Here is a 19,055-nt window from a genome sequence, read left to right on the forward strand (position 1 = left end):
TTCTGTTTCGGGTTTCGAATTACTGTGCTATTTCCAGCCATTCAGAACCCTAAATAAGATTAGTCACATGTAGTTAACGTGTTTGAATTAATAAGTATTGTCCCTTCCTCATTCAATTAGTGAGAAAGTCAGAAAGCCAGAAATGTGAATAGATATTGTTTGTTGAAATTTCAGACTTAATCCCAGTTCATGGTCATCTGCTTAGCATATAGTTGTAAAGGGAGACAACTTACAGCAAGAATTATCTTGCAAGCAAGATCAATATATATAGATCAATATAGATAATAGATCAATATTTTGTATTAAACTAAATACATACTTCCTATGTGTGTGGAACACATTCATGGGGGGGGGGGAGCAATACACGTATATACCGCAGTTTCAGAGGATAAATAAACACATCTAGTCATTTGCGGACTAAACAAAGTCTTGTGGTTGACGAATTCCCGATCCCCGTGTTTCCGAAAATTACTTACATAAACTCAAAACCCTATGAATTCTGTTTCGGGTTTCGAATTACTGTGCTATTTCCAGCCATTCAGAACCCTAAATAAGATTAGTCACATGTAGTTAACGTGTTTGAATTAATAAGTATTGTCCCTTCCTCATTCAATTAGTGAGAAAGTCAGAAAGCCAGAAATGTGAATAGATATTGTTTGTTGAAATTTCAGACTTAATCCCAGTTCATGGTCATCTGCTTAGCATATAGTTGTAAAGGGAGACAACTTACAGCAAGAATTATCTTGCAAGCATAATCTTAAGCAACCTCAGTTTGTGAATAAGAAGATTTCACGGAATCCGTTTTTCCTTCACTGCTTGCTTCGCAGTCATCAATATTATCGGGGCATTTGTAAATTTACGACTCTTGAAAGGAAGCGACATTTTGCTGCTTGCTGCAATGTAAACAAAGATATTGAAGCGTGAGCTTCTTGTTAAAAAAGATATTCAGATCCGTTGTTCTAATGAGAGTAAATCGGGATGAATAGAGATTTCGTTGAAGGCAGTGTCATTCACTGTTACCAATAGATTGTATCCAACCAACAACACTGGCAATTTAATTTCGTATAAAGTTAACTCGTCGAATGGCTCAGATGGTAGAGCAGTGGACTGGTAACCTGATGAACTGAGTTCGACTCCACCAATGGATATACACGTTTTAAATTTCTTTTTCTCTTACAGTAGTCGCCGCTGAAGTCTTGATATATTATTTCAACCATATAATTTACTAGCTGATGTAATGGCCGATGCAAGTACAGTTTAATCAGTTTGAAATGTAGTATAAGAAACTGGGTGATTCTTAAGAACTTTGTTTGAGATTCATAAAAATAAACCCCGTATTCTTTTTTGATAAATTCAGGAACACAATTAACTTTGATCAGTCTAGCTATACGTATTTTAGTGTAATGTTCTGCACTGGCTTAGGCCATCAAAAGCAACATTTCATCCCACCATGAAGCCAAATGTGCTTCCACCAGTCTTGGTGATCCCCTGATACCAAGAAGGAGCTCGCCAAAACCACTACAGATTTCAGTGCCATCTCATATCCAGCATGAACCATATTAAAACTTAATTAAGCTGAATGCTACTGTGGTTGTGCTTATTCATTATCTACATTGGCAGTCAAAGTTTGAAAGTAATTACTATTTTGAGGTAACCTTGAGTATTTTATTTCCAGTGTAGATTACAACTTAATCCATAAGATTACAATTATCCTCATCCAAAAGAAATATTGAATAATCTTCATCGTTATAGGAATTTAAAGATTGTAAATTCTCCATTTTCCAGTGATCCCAGTGTCATGCAAGGTATGTGGACTCATCTTCATTTTGCAGGAAATGAGCACATAACTGATGGGTAACTTATACATCTTTTAATTATCCAATATATGTAGGGGCTCTGCAGGCTTAATATATTCATTGAACATTTATGTGTACCCTGCTAGCTCCCTCTGATATGAATCCAAAGCCCTGTGTATTGACTTGCTCTACATAGAAGCATACCTGCTGATTGTCAATATTGAACCTCTGACTACACAGACCCTCCCAACTGCCCTCCCCCACCCCTTATCCAAAAACACAAAACATGCAGGGTTTCCCTATTAAGTGCAAATTGCAAATCATGCAGCTTTGCTCAATATCTATACTCTCTGACACAAGACCATAAAGAATGTGAGTTTGGTATTCTTACTTCACTTATGGCCAGTCTTATCAGAAGTATGAAAATAACAGGCATTTTAGAATGAGTGATTCTGAAATTGATTTTTTTTTTACTAATACACTCACAGCTTCCCAAAATTCCCTTCAACTGCAAAAAGAAACACTAAGATATTTAGTTTGTTATTTCATCCTGTAAGATTTACCACATAAATTGAATCTTCAATACAAAATATATTCAGCATATAGAAATTAACTATATAAATTAAATATTTTAAATTCCAGATATGCAATGTACAGTCAGAATATTAGCATAAATATCGAACCATGTATATTTGTTCTAAGCTAAGTTCATTTTCTATATCATTTTTCATCCTCTTTGATTAATTTTAAGAATTATATGTTATATATACAATTCACACACTTCATACTATAACATGTCCAACTACTAATGAGATGGTAACTTTGTAAACTACTCTAGTACTCTGTAAAATATTAAAAAGTGATGACATCAAAGCGAATGTCACCCAAAGATGTAAAGATGTAAACGAACCCCTCCCCCCCCCCCCACACACACACACAAATCAAGTGTTGATAACTTTGATGATGTAACTGCTTTCATTATCATACTTTAATTACTAATTTACTATATATGATTACTTATGACTCTTAAATTCAAACTAGGTGACTATTTGTTATACCTGAAGTAAAACCCCTACGGAAGCTTAAAAGTGCCATTAACAAAGAAACACTTTGCCCCATAAGTAAACCTTTTCAGTAAATTGTTTAGATCACAAGATAATATCTTATCAAACATCAGAAAAATGTTGGATTGCTCAGTTGCTTAAACTCCACAATTTACTATTCTTCTTCAAAATGTCAATTCCTCACTTCATGCCCACTGAGCAATTGAAAAATTTTCTGAAAAATATTTAATTGACAACATATCTAGGGCAGTCATAAGGTGATGTGAAAATGTAGAGTTAACATATTAGTATTACACAACATCTTGAAAAATATTGTTGAGATACGGAGTTACGCTTACTTGACATCTCCGTAAAATTTGTTGGAACGTTGAGCTGCCATGTTACACCTAACTCGTCATCTAGACAAAATTTTGATTTTGGGCGAGATACCAAGTTACGCTAGCTTGACATCTCTTTAAAATTTTAGAATTTGAGACAAAACATGACCAGATGAAAAGTTCACCTATGCTTAAATGTTTCCTACAATGTAACATGTAATAATGTAAAATATATGTAAGAAAGAACAAAAAAAGTTTCTGATAACTTTGCCACCCCCTCCTTCCCCGTCCAGATGCCATTGTATTGTGTTATAATAGTTGTTCGATACTAAGCATATACTGTCAGTTTGTTGTAAGGTCTAGATGGAAAAGTTCAAGAATAAGCTCCATACAGTATTAATGAAAGCATTGTAAACCTGTTGTCTGCACACATCAAGACATGTACAACATGAACCCTATACCCTTTCTTCAAGTTTATGGTATGTTATAATAAATGTTGTAAACAAGAATAATTTGTAATAAACAATTACATATATTATAGTTACGTTCGTCCTGCGATTTTCAAACACTTGGGAGTTTTAAAATGGAGCACATTGCGAGAAAGCCGTACGTAAGTAATACTAATGTATCAATTTAGCTTATAGGTGAGTACCGTAATGCCAGGTCTATCGGCCTTTGTGAGTAGTCTTACTTTTAGCCAGGAACGCTAAACCTTCAAATTGCTTCCTCCTACATTTTGGTGTAAACAAACCCCAAGTACACTCACTCACAGTTAGGCCTATGAAAAACATAACAATATTTTTAATGAATAGCTTTTTTTCTTTCAAAAACCACAACTTCTTCTTGAAAGAACCAAAATTCCAATAGTTTGCACAGATGAGTGAATTTGTTTGAAAACAAATAAATCATAACAATCAACGCAAGTAATTTGTTAACAACAATTCCATTACAGAGATTTACATGCTAAAACTATTCAATGGTGGTTTCTAAATTTCTTGTGATTTGCTTGGCTAATAGCCCATATCATTGTCTGCATGGCATTCTCGCATCTATAGTTCTCAATGAACACAAAGGGTGTTGTTTAAATGCAACTACTTGTAACGATATGGTAACTAGTCTACGGCAAACTTCGCGCTTCAGAATTTGACAATAATTTTGTTGTTGTTGTATACTAGTTACAGCTTTCATCATTAGCTTCTTTTTTTTTAGTGTGCAAGCCAATGATTGTCAGGGGTCATTATAACTAAGTATTGTGCGTTCCTGTATAGAGGTACTTTAAAGTGCATGTATTCATGGAGGTCTGTAGGGGGATGCAAGTTTTTCTGAGCGGAAGCAAATATTTTCAGGACGTGTTAACTTTACATCTTGGTAAAAAAAAATGAGTGAAGAGTTATAGACATTTTTTGGTGTATGACACTGCATGTTAATGATTAATCATGTTGGGTTGCGGGAATTCTCTGGTACTGAAAAATGATTTCTGTAATCATTTCCAATCCTTTCCAGAAATAGTGGGTCAGTCCGTGGTATAAAGCATGAACACTGCAGCAACATAAACGAACATGTTCACTTGTTGCCTTTTTTATATAGAAATGGAATATAAATTTGAATGGCAAATCTTCTTTGGTAAGCATATTAGTATTTTGTGGTATGGAGTTATTTTACTTCTACTTGACAGTATTCAGTTCTATTACATTGAACAGTGCTAAGTAAACTGGGCTAACAAGGGCAAAGTAAACTGCAGCTAGCAGTTTTTTCCATGTATTTTGCAATGGTATGGAAGGCTCAATGTTGTGTTTTATGTACTGTACTCTATCATGGCTGTTAGCTCCTCTTGAGACAAATAATCTATTTCTGCTAAAACAAAATGACACATAACACATTAACAGCAGAAAAGAGTTATCTATTTCTGCACCTAACAGAAGCTGATCACATTAATTAGAAACTATTTTAAAAGTAAAACAAAATTAATTCCAATGGTCTTTATTTGAGTTTTAAACCATGTTTAAATACTTACCAGTTTATATCAATACACCCTTGTAAACATTCCGCTTTGAAGAGATGTATGATAGGGCAGTGACATCTCCAATGAAAACTGTAAATGTGTCCCTGTTTTTAATTTTCAGAAAATCAATGCCATAAGGAGTCCATGCTATGGGCAGTTCAGTTTATTGAAATTTACACAAATTTTAGATCTGCTGTGCCTAAAATGGAAATATAATCTGCCTAACTTACAGTGCTCCAAAACCTACTTTTGGGGAGTATAATCGTAGTATAAGAACAGCATGAGATGTAATAATCTAACAATTCATATGCACGTCTGTTTTATATTGCAAGGAGTGTAAGGAGTGCAAAGCTGTGACCTAGTTATGTGGTGTTTCATTTTTACATTTCTCATGTGGATAAAACTTACATGTGACTAGGGCTAGACTATATATACCATTGCATGGATAGGCTTAGCGAATGAATTACATTTTAGCCAAAACCTGTTAGAGTTAGACACACCAGTACCAGTATTTCAACGGATTATCAAGATCGACCGCACGCGTTCGGTAATGATTGGAGTTATACCCCGGCGCTCCTATCCCAAAGATAAGAGGGCTACAGACTATTGTAGATACATACTCCCAACTAATTAATATTGATAATTATAGTGACACGCTCTGTACTTATAAAATCATGTAGTCTGCTACGGGTTTTGGTCATCAGGTAATATCTGTTACAATTAGCATTAGAATACGGGCACTCGCCCCAAACATGACGAAGGTAATACTTACTATTACGACGCAGGAGTTACCAGGGGTTACCCGAGTATATGGTGGATCGTAACTAAAATAAGTAACTGCCACAGATGTTAATATTACCAATGAAATCTGAAATTTGCTACATTAGCGACGAACATATTCGTCAACGTAGAAACCATAACATCGTTATAGGTCGTCTTCAAACCAGTTACTGTTGACTTGGTCATTTTGCATGCCTACGTACCAATATTGGACAAGAACCTTCTCATGTTCATACGAGTATTTGCTATAGGATTTCTTATTGTAATAAATTTATTGTAATTATATTATTATGCACGTACATCATAAAGGTCTAACGCATAAGGCATCAAACAAAAACAAAATTACTATATTATAAACCATGCATGTCTACGACGTTACATGCGTGAAGCATCATCTATCTCATCTAAAATGTGGAGGGCGCAAGCTTCCTCCCATCAAACAAACTTAATAGCCTTCACGGGATGAGTATCATTTTGGTCGATGTATGGAGAGGGCATAGACGTATGTGTATATGTGTATATATATATATATATATATATATATATATATATATATATATACATATATATACACTATATATACATATATATATATATATATATGTGTATATATATATATATATTCATATATATATATATATATATATATATAAATATATGTGTATTATATATGTGTATATATAAGTCGATAACAATTGTCATCGGGTACGACAGTGTTGAAAATTCCTTATACCTGTGTTACAATATCCTGTGTTAAAATTATTTACATATCGATTCAGAAAGAAACACTTATTCAAACTTGAAAGGTTTTGTTTTCTATCCTTCCCGAGGTATACTGCTATTTGAAAAGGAGACTTAGAGGTTAGATTCTATACAAAATATTGAAATAATGATCGCTGACGTCATACTTTTTGCTCTTACAGTCTGATGAACGTAAACAAAAATAAACTGTGAAAAGGTAATTCTGTGAATAACAAAAAGTCAGCAAAGTTTAATCAGGAAGTTACAATGGTACGGTGTGGTTTTTCATTCCATATACCAGCTATAATTCTAATTGAGAATACGAAAGCGGATCTTTTTGAAGTGTTAAGTCCTATTTATATATCTGTTACGGTTCTAGCTATACTAATCTGTCAATACTTGTTAAGAAAGAATATAAAATATTTTTGAAAACCACCGAGATTAAAGGGGTTTAAAATCGACGAACTGCCCCATGCAGTTCGAATTTAGTTCATGATCAATTGATTATTTGGCAATGCTGGTTATTCGGTAGGAGCTGCTATCCAATTCACTGGGTTTTTTGACCGTTTGACATGTATTGAGTGGGTGTTTGCATATGCTTAACACACATTTAACCGATTTCTAGATTGTCGATGAAGACGGTTTCTATATATCAGTACTATTTAATACCGTGCGAATCAACAGTGCTTCAATATCTCAAGGTGAGCTAACTTTATCATTTGCATTCAGAAAATCTTAACTGTTTGAAAACAGTTTTCATGAATAAGCATACTTTGAAAACACAAATTATTTCTTCATAATGTGACAAATTAAAATCAGAAGTGAAACAAAAAGAGAAGGCATCGTGAAAATCCCAACTATATTTTATCATGAATTTGAGAAATGTTTCATAACCGATAACATGGTATAACGTCAATGCTGCTGGACTACCGTACTTAGTTTAACACATAAACTATTGAGTCGCTTGATTTTGACTATATGTAATATAATACTATATTCTTTTCATCAAAAGTGAAACTAAGCAGGATGAATATAAAAATGTGTCCATGACAGATTCTATATAGCTTTCCAGCCGTTGGTGCTTTGTAGTTATATGAACGTGGGGTTGATATTATATATATATATATATATATATATATATATATATATATTTATAAAACAAAGGCATATTAACATTATAGAAATATAAACATAGAATGGGGTGTTATGATCAACTCTTGCTGTAAGGAAAAGGATCTGTCCAGAAGTGTTGTTCAGAAGCATTATATACTGGAATTGGCCTTAGAATGTGTTAAATACTGACAAAACCATAACAGTTATTTTTTTTTATTTAATAATTATATTGTTTAATAATAGTAAAAGGTTTCGAAAGGTCATCAGTATTGACCCCAACCCCAAATTTGCTAGAAACTTTCTAAGTTGAATACTTTCCCAGATGTTCTAATTGTTTTGCTTTTCTTCTCAAACATTTAGGATTGCTTTCATAGATATGTAGTATTGATTTGGTTAAAGGATTGGTTCAGTTGTCATATATGTTTATGTTATATGAAAGAGGACAATAAAAGAAACACAATGGTGAAAAAAACTGTTCAAATATCTTTTTTCGGTTAAAGAGACATTCAAGTGTAAAGTTTTATCAGATTGTGTAGAAACTACTGAAATCTGACTAGCTGTGATGTCACATCCTCACATTCCTGAAAAGTTTTGTTTTTTTCTCTAAATATTTTGTGAGATTTCATGACTTTCAACCAAAAGTTATATCAGGAGATCTCATATTTGTCAAAGGAAATATTTGAGATTTTGACATTAAACATCTGAAAATTTTTGATTATATTATTTTCAAATGTGTTAAAAAATGCAAATAATTTTTAAAGGAATATATTCACAAAAATTAAGGAAGTGAGGATGTGACATCTCACCCTCACAGTAAGTCCCTCTACACCAGTCGTTTACAAAGAAATTTTGATATCTTCAAAGTGGCCTTAACAGAGCATGCTATCATGGTAGTTTCTTCACTGTTCTTTTTGTCTTTTTGTGTTCTTTTATACAAAATAGACATGTCAAACACCTGAACCAATCCTTTAACTACGGTGCTTTTAGAGTTGCATTATAAAGTTTGTTGAAATATAATCATGTGTGGTGACCATTACTTGTATTACTATTCTGGGGAAATACTGATTACCCTTGAAACAATCAGTTTGCTTACTCATAAATACGACAGTTTTGGGGGGTAAAATGTCATATTTAATTTAAATTGCCGTTAATTCAAAATGCGCAATAATTTGCATATTAACTAACAATACTTTCTCATTACTTTTATTGGTTAGGCCTACACAGTTGTGTGTCTTCAACTTCAAATACTGTATTTTGCGGATCTTTATATATATATATCTATATATATATATATATATATATATATATATATATATATATATATATATATATATATATAAATCAACACCTCTTGGAGTTTGGCAGGTACGGGTATATGAAACTATACTCAACTTCTTGGAAAACAGTAACACTTGAATGCTAAATATTCGGTAAATATCATCCTTCGTCTATTTGCATTTTTCCCCTAAATTGTTAACCAGTTAAAAAATATCTAGCACGACGTTTAATCACTCTTTTGAATATCATATTGTGTTTAATCAGACCCGTAGTCAGTAATTTTGAGGTAGAGCAGGGGTTCCGTAACTGGGGTACATAAACCCCCAGGGGGTGCTGAGTCCATCCCAGGGGGTTCATGAGACGTTTCTGAAAGTCAAAACTAGAGTACTTTTTGTTGAATTAAAATCTGATATATCATATAATTTAGTAATGTACAAAAGTCGTATTCTATCGACCAACTCTTTTCGCGTTCCATACGCATATGTTGCCATAGTAGTACCGTACCGTGCGCATGTGATAAATAACTGAATTATGAAATATTTGTTCATCTCTTCTTTTTTTTTTCATTAAAATATTACACTATGAACTTGATCGTTTACAAAGCACTGTTATGCGTTTTATAGAATAATAATGACTCAGATCGAGTCTCGAAAAGTTGGGGGTTCGTGGACAACTCCGCCATCCACATGGGATTTGTGTGGGGATAAAGTTAGGGAATCTCTGAGGTAAAGGGACACCAACAATATGTGGAGGATCACGATACTCGTTTCTTATCTCATAACTTGTAAAGTTTTTGTATATATGATGATGACACAGATTGGTAGTGGGGGGGGGGGGAGAACTGGGGGGCATATGGTCGGCAAGGAGGAGGATATGGGCACAAAGCAAATTACTTCTGTGTGACGTTGTAGTTCTTTTGTTGTTGTTGTTAAGAAGCTTTCACAACTCGGGGCCCTTCTTTTGACCTCTGATTTAGTTTGATAGTTTACCTTTAAGGATTACCGAGGTAATTATGCGGGCATCTCTACTGGCAAATTGACGAAATGGGCATATCAGTTGTCGCCGTCTGCCAGTGCGAGCATGGTTTTGAAGCAGTGGCGGAGAAACAGGGGGGGTTGGGGGGGTTTTAACCCCCCCACTTTTTGAAGAGGGGGGTTGGCCCACACAATCAACCCCCCCTAGATTTTGCCAGTAATGTTTTGTTATAGCCTATGTTATGTGCTCCAAATGGCATAATAAATCAAATTATTAAATTTGAAATTGTTAAAGTCATTTCAACCTTTTACCTGGTAGGCTACATCAACAATTAACGACCGAAAACCGTGTTAAAATTGACCCACACATTATTTCTAGCCCCTTTCCCACACCTTGCGCATTGGAACTTGTAGCTCATAGCGCTAACTTCACCCCACAACAGACATACACAAAATAACGTTTTGTTGCTGTTGAATAGCTTTGGAACTGCATACACTTGCCAACTTCAACGAGGTGAAGGAAGGAAAAGAAAAAGAAGAAAGAGAGAAAAGGAGAAAAGGATGGAGTAGAAAATACGGCAAGAAAACGGGAAGAGAAGAGGAACAGTGACAAATTATTCGAATTTGTAAAGCAAACAGCAGATATCACATCATATCAGTGAGCATGAAAATGGCGTTCCGCGATAAACAGCCTCCACACCATGGGCGCAGATCCTGGTGAGGACAGCGGGACGCATCCCCACCAACTTTTTCAGTAGTGGGGACATGATATACCGTGTCCCCACCAATTTGTCTTGACCAATAGCTGCATTTCAAGTTCCCCTGTACTGAACTTTGGCGCAGTTTGATCCAGCATTGTGCAAATGACATGCAGCAGTTCTCAGTTTATTGTATTTTATCCACAGTTGTTAAATATAGGAAAGAAATCGCATTTGCGGCAGTCTATATTTGTTTTCTGGGAGAGGACCCCAGACCCATCGTATATTCAAAAGTCTACTTGAATTATTTGTCCCCTGATTTTCTTTCTGCAGACGCCCATGTATTTCTCCAAACTAAATTTCTAAGCCATGAGATCTAAAACTTAAGGAGGTTTAGGAGCATCATTAGGTCTGGGAAGTGTTATTTCCGGCGATCTGGGAGGTATATTTGCCCAAAAAAATCGTACGCTACGCGCGAACCCATGGTCGCGCTCCGCTTAGATAGTGTCATAGAACAGACACGCGTCCCCACCATTATCCAAGACTAACCTGCGCCCATGCTCAAAACTGTCGATGTGTGTAGTGTTCGGTTTCCGAAATATCTGGTATATTTTTATTTCCTTCAACTAAATTTTTTATTAGCCGTCTGAATTTTCGAAAATTCCCTAACCAACATTCTTCATCATACTTCATCATACTCGTGCAATTTTGACCCGTCTGTTAGGGTTTGAAGGAGGTTTTTCTATATCGGTTGTCCATAGATGATATTTTGTGCAACATTATGGGTATGTTTTGAAGTGAATTTATTCACGAGAATTGTGAATTTTCAAATTCTGAACAGTGGGGCTGACGGATATTGTGGGCCGCGATGAAGAATCACCTACAAATTTAAAAGCAATGATCCACAGGATATGTGATGAAGTCGAACATGATGTGTGACTGGTGACAATCTTCAAAAAGGTTATAGATGAGAAAAAAAAGTATTTGGAAAAAACTTGGTTCTCAGGCAAAAGTGTACATATGGTTGGTCAGTTTCAAGCCCGAGAAGTACCATTTCCGGTGATCTGGGGGTACCAAAACCAGAAATTTGCTTGTACGCTGCGCGCCAACCAATGGTGGCGCTCCGCTTAGATAGTAATACGCGCCCCCCCCCCCGGGTTAGAAAATCCTGCATACGCCCCTGGTTAAATGCAGCTTTTTAAGGCCTGGGCAGTGCCATTTACTGCAATCTGGGAGGCAATATTTGCCAAAAAATTCTTGTGCACTTCGCGCCAACTTATGGTGGCGCTCCACTTAGATAGTGAGCCAGCAGTTATGACTTTTTATTTCATCAATGGCCTGCAACCCCCCCACTTCTGACAAGAAATCTCCGCCACTGTTTTGAAGGTATATTACGGCATGTAATGGTAGCTAGCGGCACTGACGGTACCTTGTTAGTTAGGTGTGGCTTTTATTCAATTCTAACGTGATATAAGTTTAGACCAGTGATGACCATACTTTAGGACATAAATTTGGTGAGAGTATAATGATTACATACCGTATCCAGGGGGGGGGGTAGGTATACAGGGGGGATAGGAGCCGGGGAGCACTGAGCACTGGGGGCACGTGCCCCCCCCCCCACATTTTCCAAAAATAGCAAATGTGCCCTACTGGCAAATAAAATGTGCCCCTTTGATGAAGAACTGTCTTTTGGGTATCTTAAGCCTTTGTTAATTTTAATATTTTATTTTAATTATTTATTTTTAGTCCGTACATGCTATTTTTAAAATGGCATCCCATATCTTTTGGAAGCACGGCCGGTTAAAAATAAACAATCTCAATAAATAGTATTGATAGCATACTAACACATTATATATATTTAAGTGATATTGCCGGTGTGTGTCGGTTTATAGCATAACGAGTGGTGGGTGTGGAATGATAAAGTGCCCCTCTGATGTTGTGCCCCCCCCCCACCCTACTTTTTGGAAGCTTAGTTCCTACCCCACTGACCGTATAGATATAAGTTCCCGAAAGTTTGCCTTAAATGACTAGTTTTTGTTGTAATAAACTTTTGCAGTAAAACACCAACAATATGGAGAACATTTCAACGCCAATGGCAACCTCAATAACATCCGATGATAGTCTGCAGGGCCAAACATCTCCTCCATTTCGATTTGATGATCCTACACATCGGCTGCTGGTTGGACTAGCCTACCTACTGATTGCTGTCATCGGTGCAATCGGCAACAGTCTCCTCATTTTTGCTGTCATGCTTTCGAGGAAGTTGCACACGACTACCAATATTTTCGTCGTTAACTTGGCCATTTCTGATCTTATTGGTTGTTTAATGTTACCATTTTTGACTGTCATCTTTGTTAGCGAACCTTTTCCATACTCTGACAGCTTTTGTCAAGTGGTTTCAGGGGTTCTGTACATAATGTTCCCGGCGAGTGTAGTTAACCTCATGTTGATTGCGATTAATCGCTACACATTGATCACAAAAACTCAAAGAACTTTTCATAAAATCTACACCAAAAGAAATATCTCGATAATGATAATATTCAGTTGGCTGTACGTTATATTAGTGATTTTTGTACCCCCTGCATTTGGAGTGGGTGCTCTCGGTTATAACAAGAGATATCAATCGTGTACCATTAGTTCGGACAACCCTTTAACGATTTACTACGTGGCTCTCAGGTTAGCTCTCTTACCAGTTGCTGGTCTCGTCATTACCACCATGTGTTACATTAAAATATTTCTCTTTGTTTGTAAGGCTACTAGCGACATAAAGCAAAGAAAGATTAGTTCAAGTTCATTGGAGCAAGTAAGAAAACGACAACTGCGAGTCACTAAGAATCTTTTCCTAATCGTGTGCTGTTATGTACTTTGCATAACTCCTTACGTGGTAGTATATTCTATTTCAGCTGCAAGAAATCTGCTTCCGTGGGGTAGTGTTTTCTATAGTGTAAACAGTTGTCTAAACCCAATTATTTACGGACTTTGGCATCCTAATTTCAATGAGATCTTCAAACATATTTTGAAATGTCAATTCAATGAGATACCACAAAAGTCTAAACTTTTGAGTTGGGTGTTGAAATCTGGACCAGGAAAACAGAGAGCTGTAATAACGCACAAAGAACCTTTCACTATTACCACAGGTAGCTGTTAAGGTATGCTATCATTTCAATTCGTACCCATTACTACAGAAACGAATTTTACAGGTTGTAATTTTACATGCAGAGGATGAGTTTACAAACATTTTACATTTGCTTAACGCAAACAAGTTGTCCTTTAATATTGAGAGATTAAAAACATGTTCCTGTTTTTGATAACAAACGATATGATGGCACTAACGTTTCACTAAGTCTGAGTGACACGTCGATTGAGCCCTTATCATCCACAAAATTTCTCGCAATTGTAATTGATAACAAACTAAATTGGAAAGAACATATTTCACGTGCTTACCAAACAATATCCCGTGTTAATGGTTTTATCTACAAAGTAAAGAACTTTCTCTCCGAAAAAGTGTTCATATGATTTATAAGGCTTTAACTCTTCCTAATCTTAATTATAGCTTATAACTTTGGGGGTATGCTCAAAATGACTCTCTGCATATCTTACAGAAAAGTTTATCAGAAATATCCACGATGTCCCATATTCTATTCTCATAGCACTATTCTGTTTAAAGAATCAAACATTATAATTGTTTCGATCTCTATAGCTATTATATAGTTGGGATTTTTATGTACAAATTTCATCATGGACTTTCACCAAAATGCTTTGACTCGTTTTCACTTATTAACTGCGACTTTCATAATTACGATACTCGCTCAAGAAACTCTATGCATGTAGTTTATTCTAGGACAAAACTAAACCAATTGTTAATTTCGTAATCATGGTATCATCCTCTGGAATTCACTTCCAAGCAAATTAAAAGATACATAATTCTTGCGTCATTTAATATCTCAGTGAAACGACAAATTCAAACTTCACCAGTCAACGTCACGTATGTATGTATGCGTGTATGTATGTATGTATTTTAGATCCTCCTGCAAGCAGGAACTCGCGAAGAAGCCTCATTTGCTTATCAAAGCCGCAAGCTGACCGAAGTCAGTCTCGTACATTCATATTTAACGTCCATGATTATGAATTGTCAATTATTGTCATATTTTTTCTTAAAAAACTGCTACATATATGGGTGTGTATGGGTAATTGTGTATAGCCTATATGTTTAATGCATATACCGGCATGCGTGTATATACAAATGTTTTCCAGTTTTAATGTATATGTGCATTAGTGGCAATAGCTATATCAATGTAAATTTATGTACATCTATGAAGTCAGAATTGGCATGTATTTAGGCTTAACTTGTTCCACAATCATGTTTTTCTTGTTTTAATTGTGGGGGGGGGGGACCAGACTAGAAAGCCTTATGCATATTCTGGTTCCTCTACCACCACACTATCTGTTCTGTTAATCCTACATCAGCGTCAGTCTGAGAAAACGATCCGAATCATGTCTTATCTATGCACGTATGTAAAATAGTAATGAAACTTCGATGATTTTGGTTGTTGTGAAATGGTAGGGATAAATAAACTAAAACTAAATACACTAAACTAAAGATCCATTACTAAACGGTAGTCTGGTGCTACCTGTCTGTGGTAGCAGGGTAAGACAAGTAACAATGGTTATGAACTGCATTAGTTGGAGACAGGCAAATCCAGTGGCTGATCGAGGACATTAATAAAGGAGAGCTAAGGTGCCGTCTGATCGCTGAAACCGACTCCCGTGTTCAAACGTTTTGAGCCATATTTAGGCTATAACTTAGGTCTGCATGCAAGGTTCAGCTAACAACTACATTTAAGTTGCGTGGGGTTGATTGGAGGTGGGGTGGGGGTGGGCTGGAGGAAACCTGCTCGTATGGGATGGTCTCACAGAGTGAATTATATACTTGTATATATTTGTCAGAGGCAGTAAAGGTCCATAAATGGTGATCGTAAAAGGGGAGGGGGGGGGGTGGGACAAAAAGAAACTGGTTTATTGATTGTCCACCCTCAATTACTACACCCCTTAATTGTTATCCTCTATATAATTGCAAACAAGAAAATGTATTGCCTTGTGTAGGTAGTAATATGATATCTGCCTCAGCAGGGGCTGTTCCAAGATTTTAAAGATGGGTGTGGCCCTGAGGTCATTGAAGCCGACTTTTGTGAAAGAACGTCTGTGGTTCGTCACCCAGCAAAAGGAAATAAAATATTTTAGACATGAAATGGTCTATTCTGAGGCATGTTAAACTATTAATTAGGTCTGGATGCACGGTTGTGATTTATAACTACTTATAAGGGTGGGGTGGGTTGGGGTGGGGGGGGGGTCGCGGTGTACAACCCACAACCACCTGGACCAACGCCTGCTGTCTGTCGGTCAATCTATCTGATACTTGATAAGTTTTCTTTGAGAGTCGTTTAGGGTGTACTCTCGACCGACTAAGAAATTGGTTGTAAATACGATATCCAATGTACATGTTTTAACGAGACAGGAGATACAAACATAATCATAGTTTGTTGATCTTGTATTCATTAACGGTTAGAATTTAATGTGTATTGCTTCATATGATAATCGGACACCAATAGTTCATGGGTTTTACAACTTCCACATCTTTTTTTGCGAGTTGAAACAAGATCAATATATATTCAGACTAATTTGCAAAAAGAGATTTCTTTCTGGTGATATTTGTCAGCTGTAAGTTCACGAACAATATGAAAGATGAAAATATTATAAACTCACTTGCATTCGCAAGGCTGTTCTTTGTTCTGCTGCCGGATAGAATCAAACATTTAAAAATGTCTCGCATAAATTGAAAATCAAACATGATATCATGTAGCGTCGACTGTCCGTCACCGATCATCCTCAGATTTATGAAAAGGCCCAGAATAATGTAACTTTGAGAAAGGAAAATGCCTGTTTCAAGAAAATGTGTCGCAGAGAAATCGTGAGCATTTGACTATCGTTCTTGAAACACAACACAACCAAACATTGAGAGGATCTCAAAATGTCACCCATCCCTTAAAACATATAGCAGAGATACTACCCCTTGATGCCAACATCAGCGGAGGGCGGGGAGGGGGGGAGAGGGGCAAAATCAATATCATGTCCCCGGAATATCTGCTAAAACAAAAATGGTCACCTTCTCTTCAGATGCAGTCCAGTAGCAAAGGATTGTCAAGTAACCATGTAACCAATAACAACCACTGACATCTTTTCTGTGAGTAGCCCATGTGCACTTCAGGGTGCACTTCAACAGAAGACCTATATAAAAGCTATCCTGTTCCTATGACTGTATGTGAATGCTATGTAAAACCAATAATAACTACATCTCTCCTGTTAGTAGCTCATGTGCACTTCAGGGTTCACTTCAACGAGCAGACCTATGTAAAAGCTATACTGTTCCCATGACTGTATGTAAATGCTATGTAAAACCAATAATAACCACATCTCTCCTGTTAGTAGCTCATTCCACTTCACCAACGATGGCTTTTTTCTTTATTGGCACAACTGGTATGGATTCTGGCTTGGTGTTCTTTCTTCTGTTTGTTTCCCTGAAAAGTGACAAAGGTTGATCAAGGGTTATTGTTCGTTGTGGTAAATGACACACGTATCCGTTAAATGAAAAGGAATCATATTGAGTCACAGACAGAGTGCAACCGATATTCTTTTTTTTTTCTCTCTTCTTGTCGTGTAACTTACTTTCGTTTCCTCGATGTCAGCTGTTCCTTGATGATCTTTGTCTCGTGGTAAATGGACCTTGGTACGTGACGATGCCTGGCTATTTTCCGTACTTGGGGATGGTGGGCGAATTTCTCCCGAAGCTTGTTGCTGTACTCCAATGTTGATTCCTCTCGCTTGTCCAGCTGAATATATAAAAAATATATCAATTTAATGGGAAATAGTGACTGCGTGTAAACTTTAACATGTAGACAACACAGATCTCAAGAATTCACTGCTTAACCGTCCCTCATTAAATAACACTCCCTAACTAACCCTCCCTAACTAACCCTCCCTAATTAACCCTCCCTAACTAAACCTTTTTAACTAGCCCTTCCTAACTAACCCTCCCTAACTAACCCTCTCTAACTAATCCTCCCTAATTAACCCTCCCTAATTAACCCTCCATAACTTACCCTCTCTAACTAACCCTCCTTAACTAACCCTCACTAACTAACCCTCCTTATAACTAACCCTCCCTAACTAACCCTCCCTTACTAGCCCTCGCTAACTCACCCTGCCTAACTAACCCTTACTATATAACCCTCCCTAGCTAACCCTCCCTAACTAACCTTACCTAACTAACCCTCCCTTATTAACCCTCCCTAACTAACCCTCCCTAACTAACCCTCCCTAACTAACCCTCCCTAATTAACCCTCCCTAACTAACCCTCTCTAACTAATCCTCCCTAACTAACCCTCCCTAACTAACCCTCCATAACTTACCCTCTCTAACTAACCCTCACTAACTAACCCTCACTAACTAACCCTCCTTATAACTAACCCTCCCTAACTAACCCTCCCTTACTAGCCCTCGCTAACTCACCCTCCCTAACTAACCCTTACTATATTACCTCATTAACTAACCCTCCCTAACTAACCTTACCTAACTAACCCTCCCTAACTAACCCTCTCTAACTAACCCTCCCTTACTAACCCTCCCTTACTAACCCTCCCTAACTAACCCTCCCTAACTAACCCTTTCTAACTAATCCTCCCTAACTAACCCTCCCTAACTAACCCTCCCTAACTAACCCTCTCTAACTAATCGTCCCTAACTAACCCTCCCTAACTAACCCTCCCTAACTAACCCTGTCTAACTAACCCTCCCTCACTAACCCTCCCTAACTAACCCTCATAGACTAACCCTTCCTAACTAACCCTCCCTAACTAGCCCTCCCTAACTAAACCTCCCTAACTAACTTTCACTATCTAACCCTCCCTAACTAACCCTCCCTAACTAACCTTCCCTAACTAACCCTCCATTACAAACCCTCCCTAACTAACCCTCCCTAAATAAACCTCTGTAACTATCCCTCTCTAACTAACCCTCTCTAACTAACCCTCCCTTACTAACCCTCCCTTACTAACCCTCCCTAACTAACCCTCCCTAACTAACCCTCCCTAACTAATCTTCCCTAACTAACCCTCCCTAACTAACCCTCACTAACTAACCCTCCTTATAACTAACCCTCTCTCACTAATCCTCCCTAACTAGCCCTCCCTAACTAACCCTCCCTAACTAACCCTCACTATATAACCCTCCCTAAC

At 36.9% G+C, this 19,055-nt stretch overlaps 1 protein-coding gene across 3 annotated transcripts; it reads left to right on the forward strand.

Annotated features, from left to right (window-relative positions):
- Positions 1 to 6,942: 6,942 nt before the first annotated feature.
- Positions 6,943 to 15,488, forward strand: LOC139977268 (melatonin receptor type 1B-like). 3 transcript variants are annotated; one of them, XM_071986571.1, is made up of 4 exons: positions 6,943 to 7,401; positions 9,028 to 9,078; positions 9,123 to 9,178; positions 12,820 to 15,488. In XM_071986571.1, the coding sequence occupies exon 4, from the start codon at positions 12,835 to 12,837 to the stop codon at positions 13,909 to 13,911; it is 1,077 nt and encodes a 358-aa protein (XP_071842672.1). In that variant the 5' UTR covers positions 6,943 to 7,401; positions 9,028 to 9,078; positions 9,123 to 9,178; positions 12,820 to 12,834; the 3' UTR covers positions 13,912 to 15,488. The 3 variants fall into 3 exon arrangements, with proteins under 3 accessions (XP_071842672.1, XP_071842665.1, XP_071842658.1); XM_071986564.1 differs by having other exon boundaries at positions 9,028 to 9,178; XM_071986557.1 differs by having other exon boundaries at positions 6,944 to 7,401; positions 9,028 to 9,243.
- The last annotated feature ends 3,567 nt before the right edge of the window (positions 15,489 to 19,055 follow it).

Source organism: Apostichopus japonicus, chromosome 2, assembly GCF_037975245.1.
Source record: "Apostichopus japonicus isolate 1M-3 chromosome 2, ASM3797524v1, whole genome shotgun sequence".
Classification (NCBI taxonomy): domain Eukaryota; kingdom Metazoa; phylum Echinodermata; class Holothuroidea; order Aspidochirotida; family Stichopodidae; genus Apostichopus; species Apostichopus japonicus.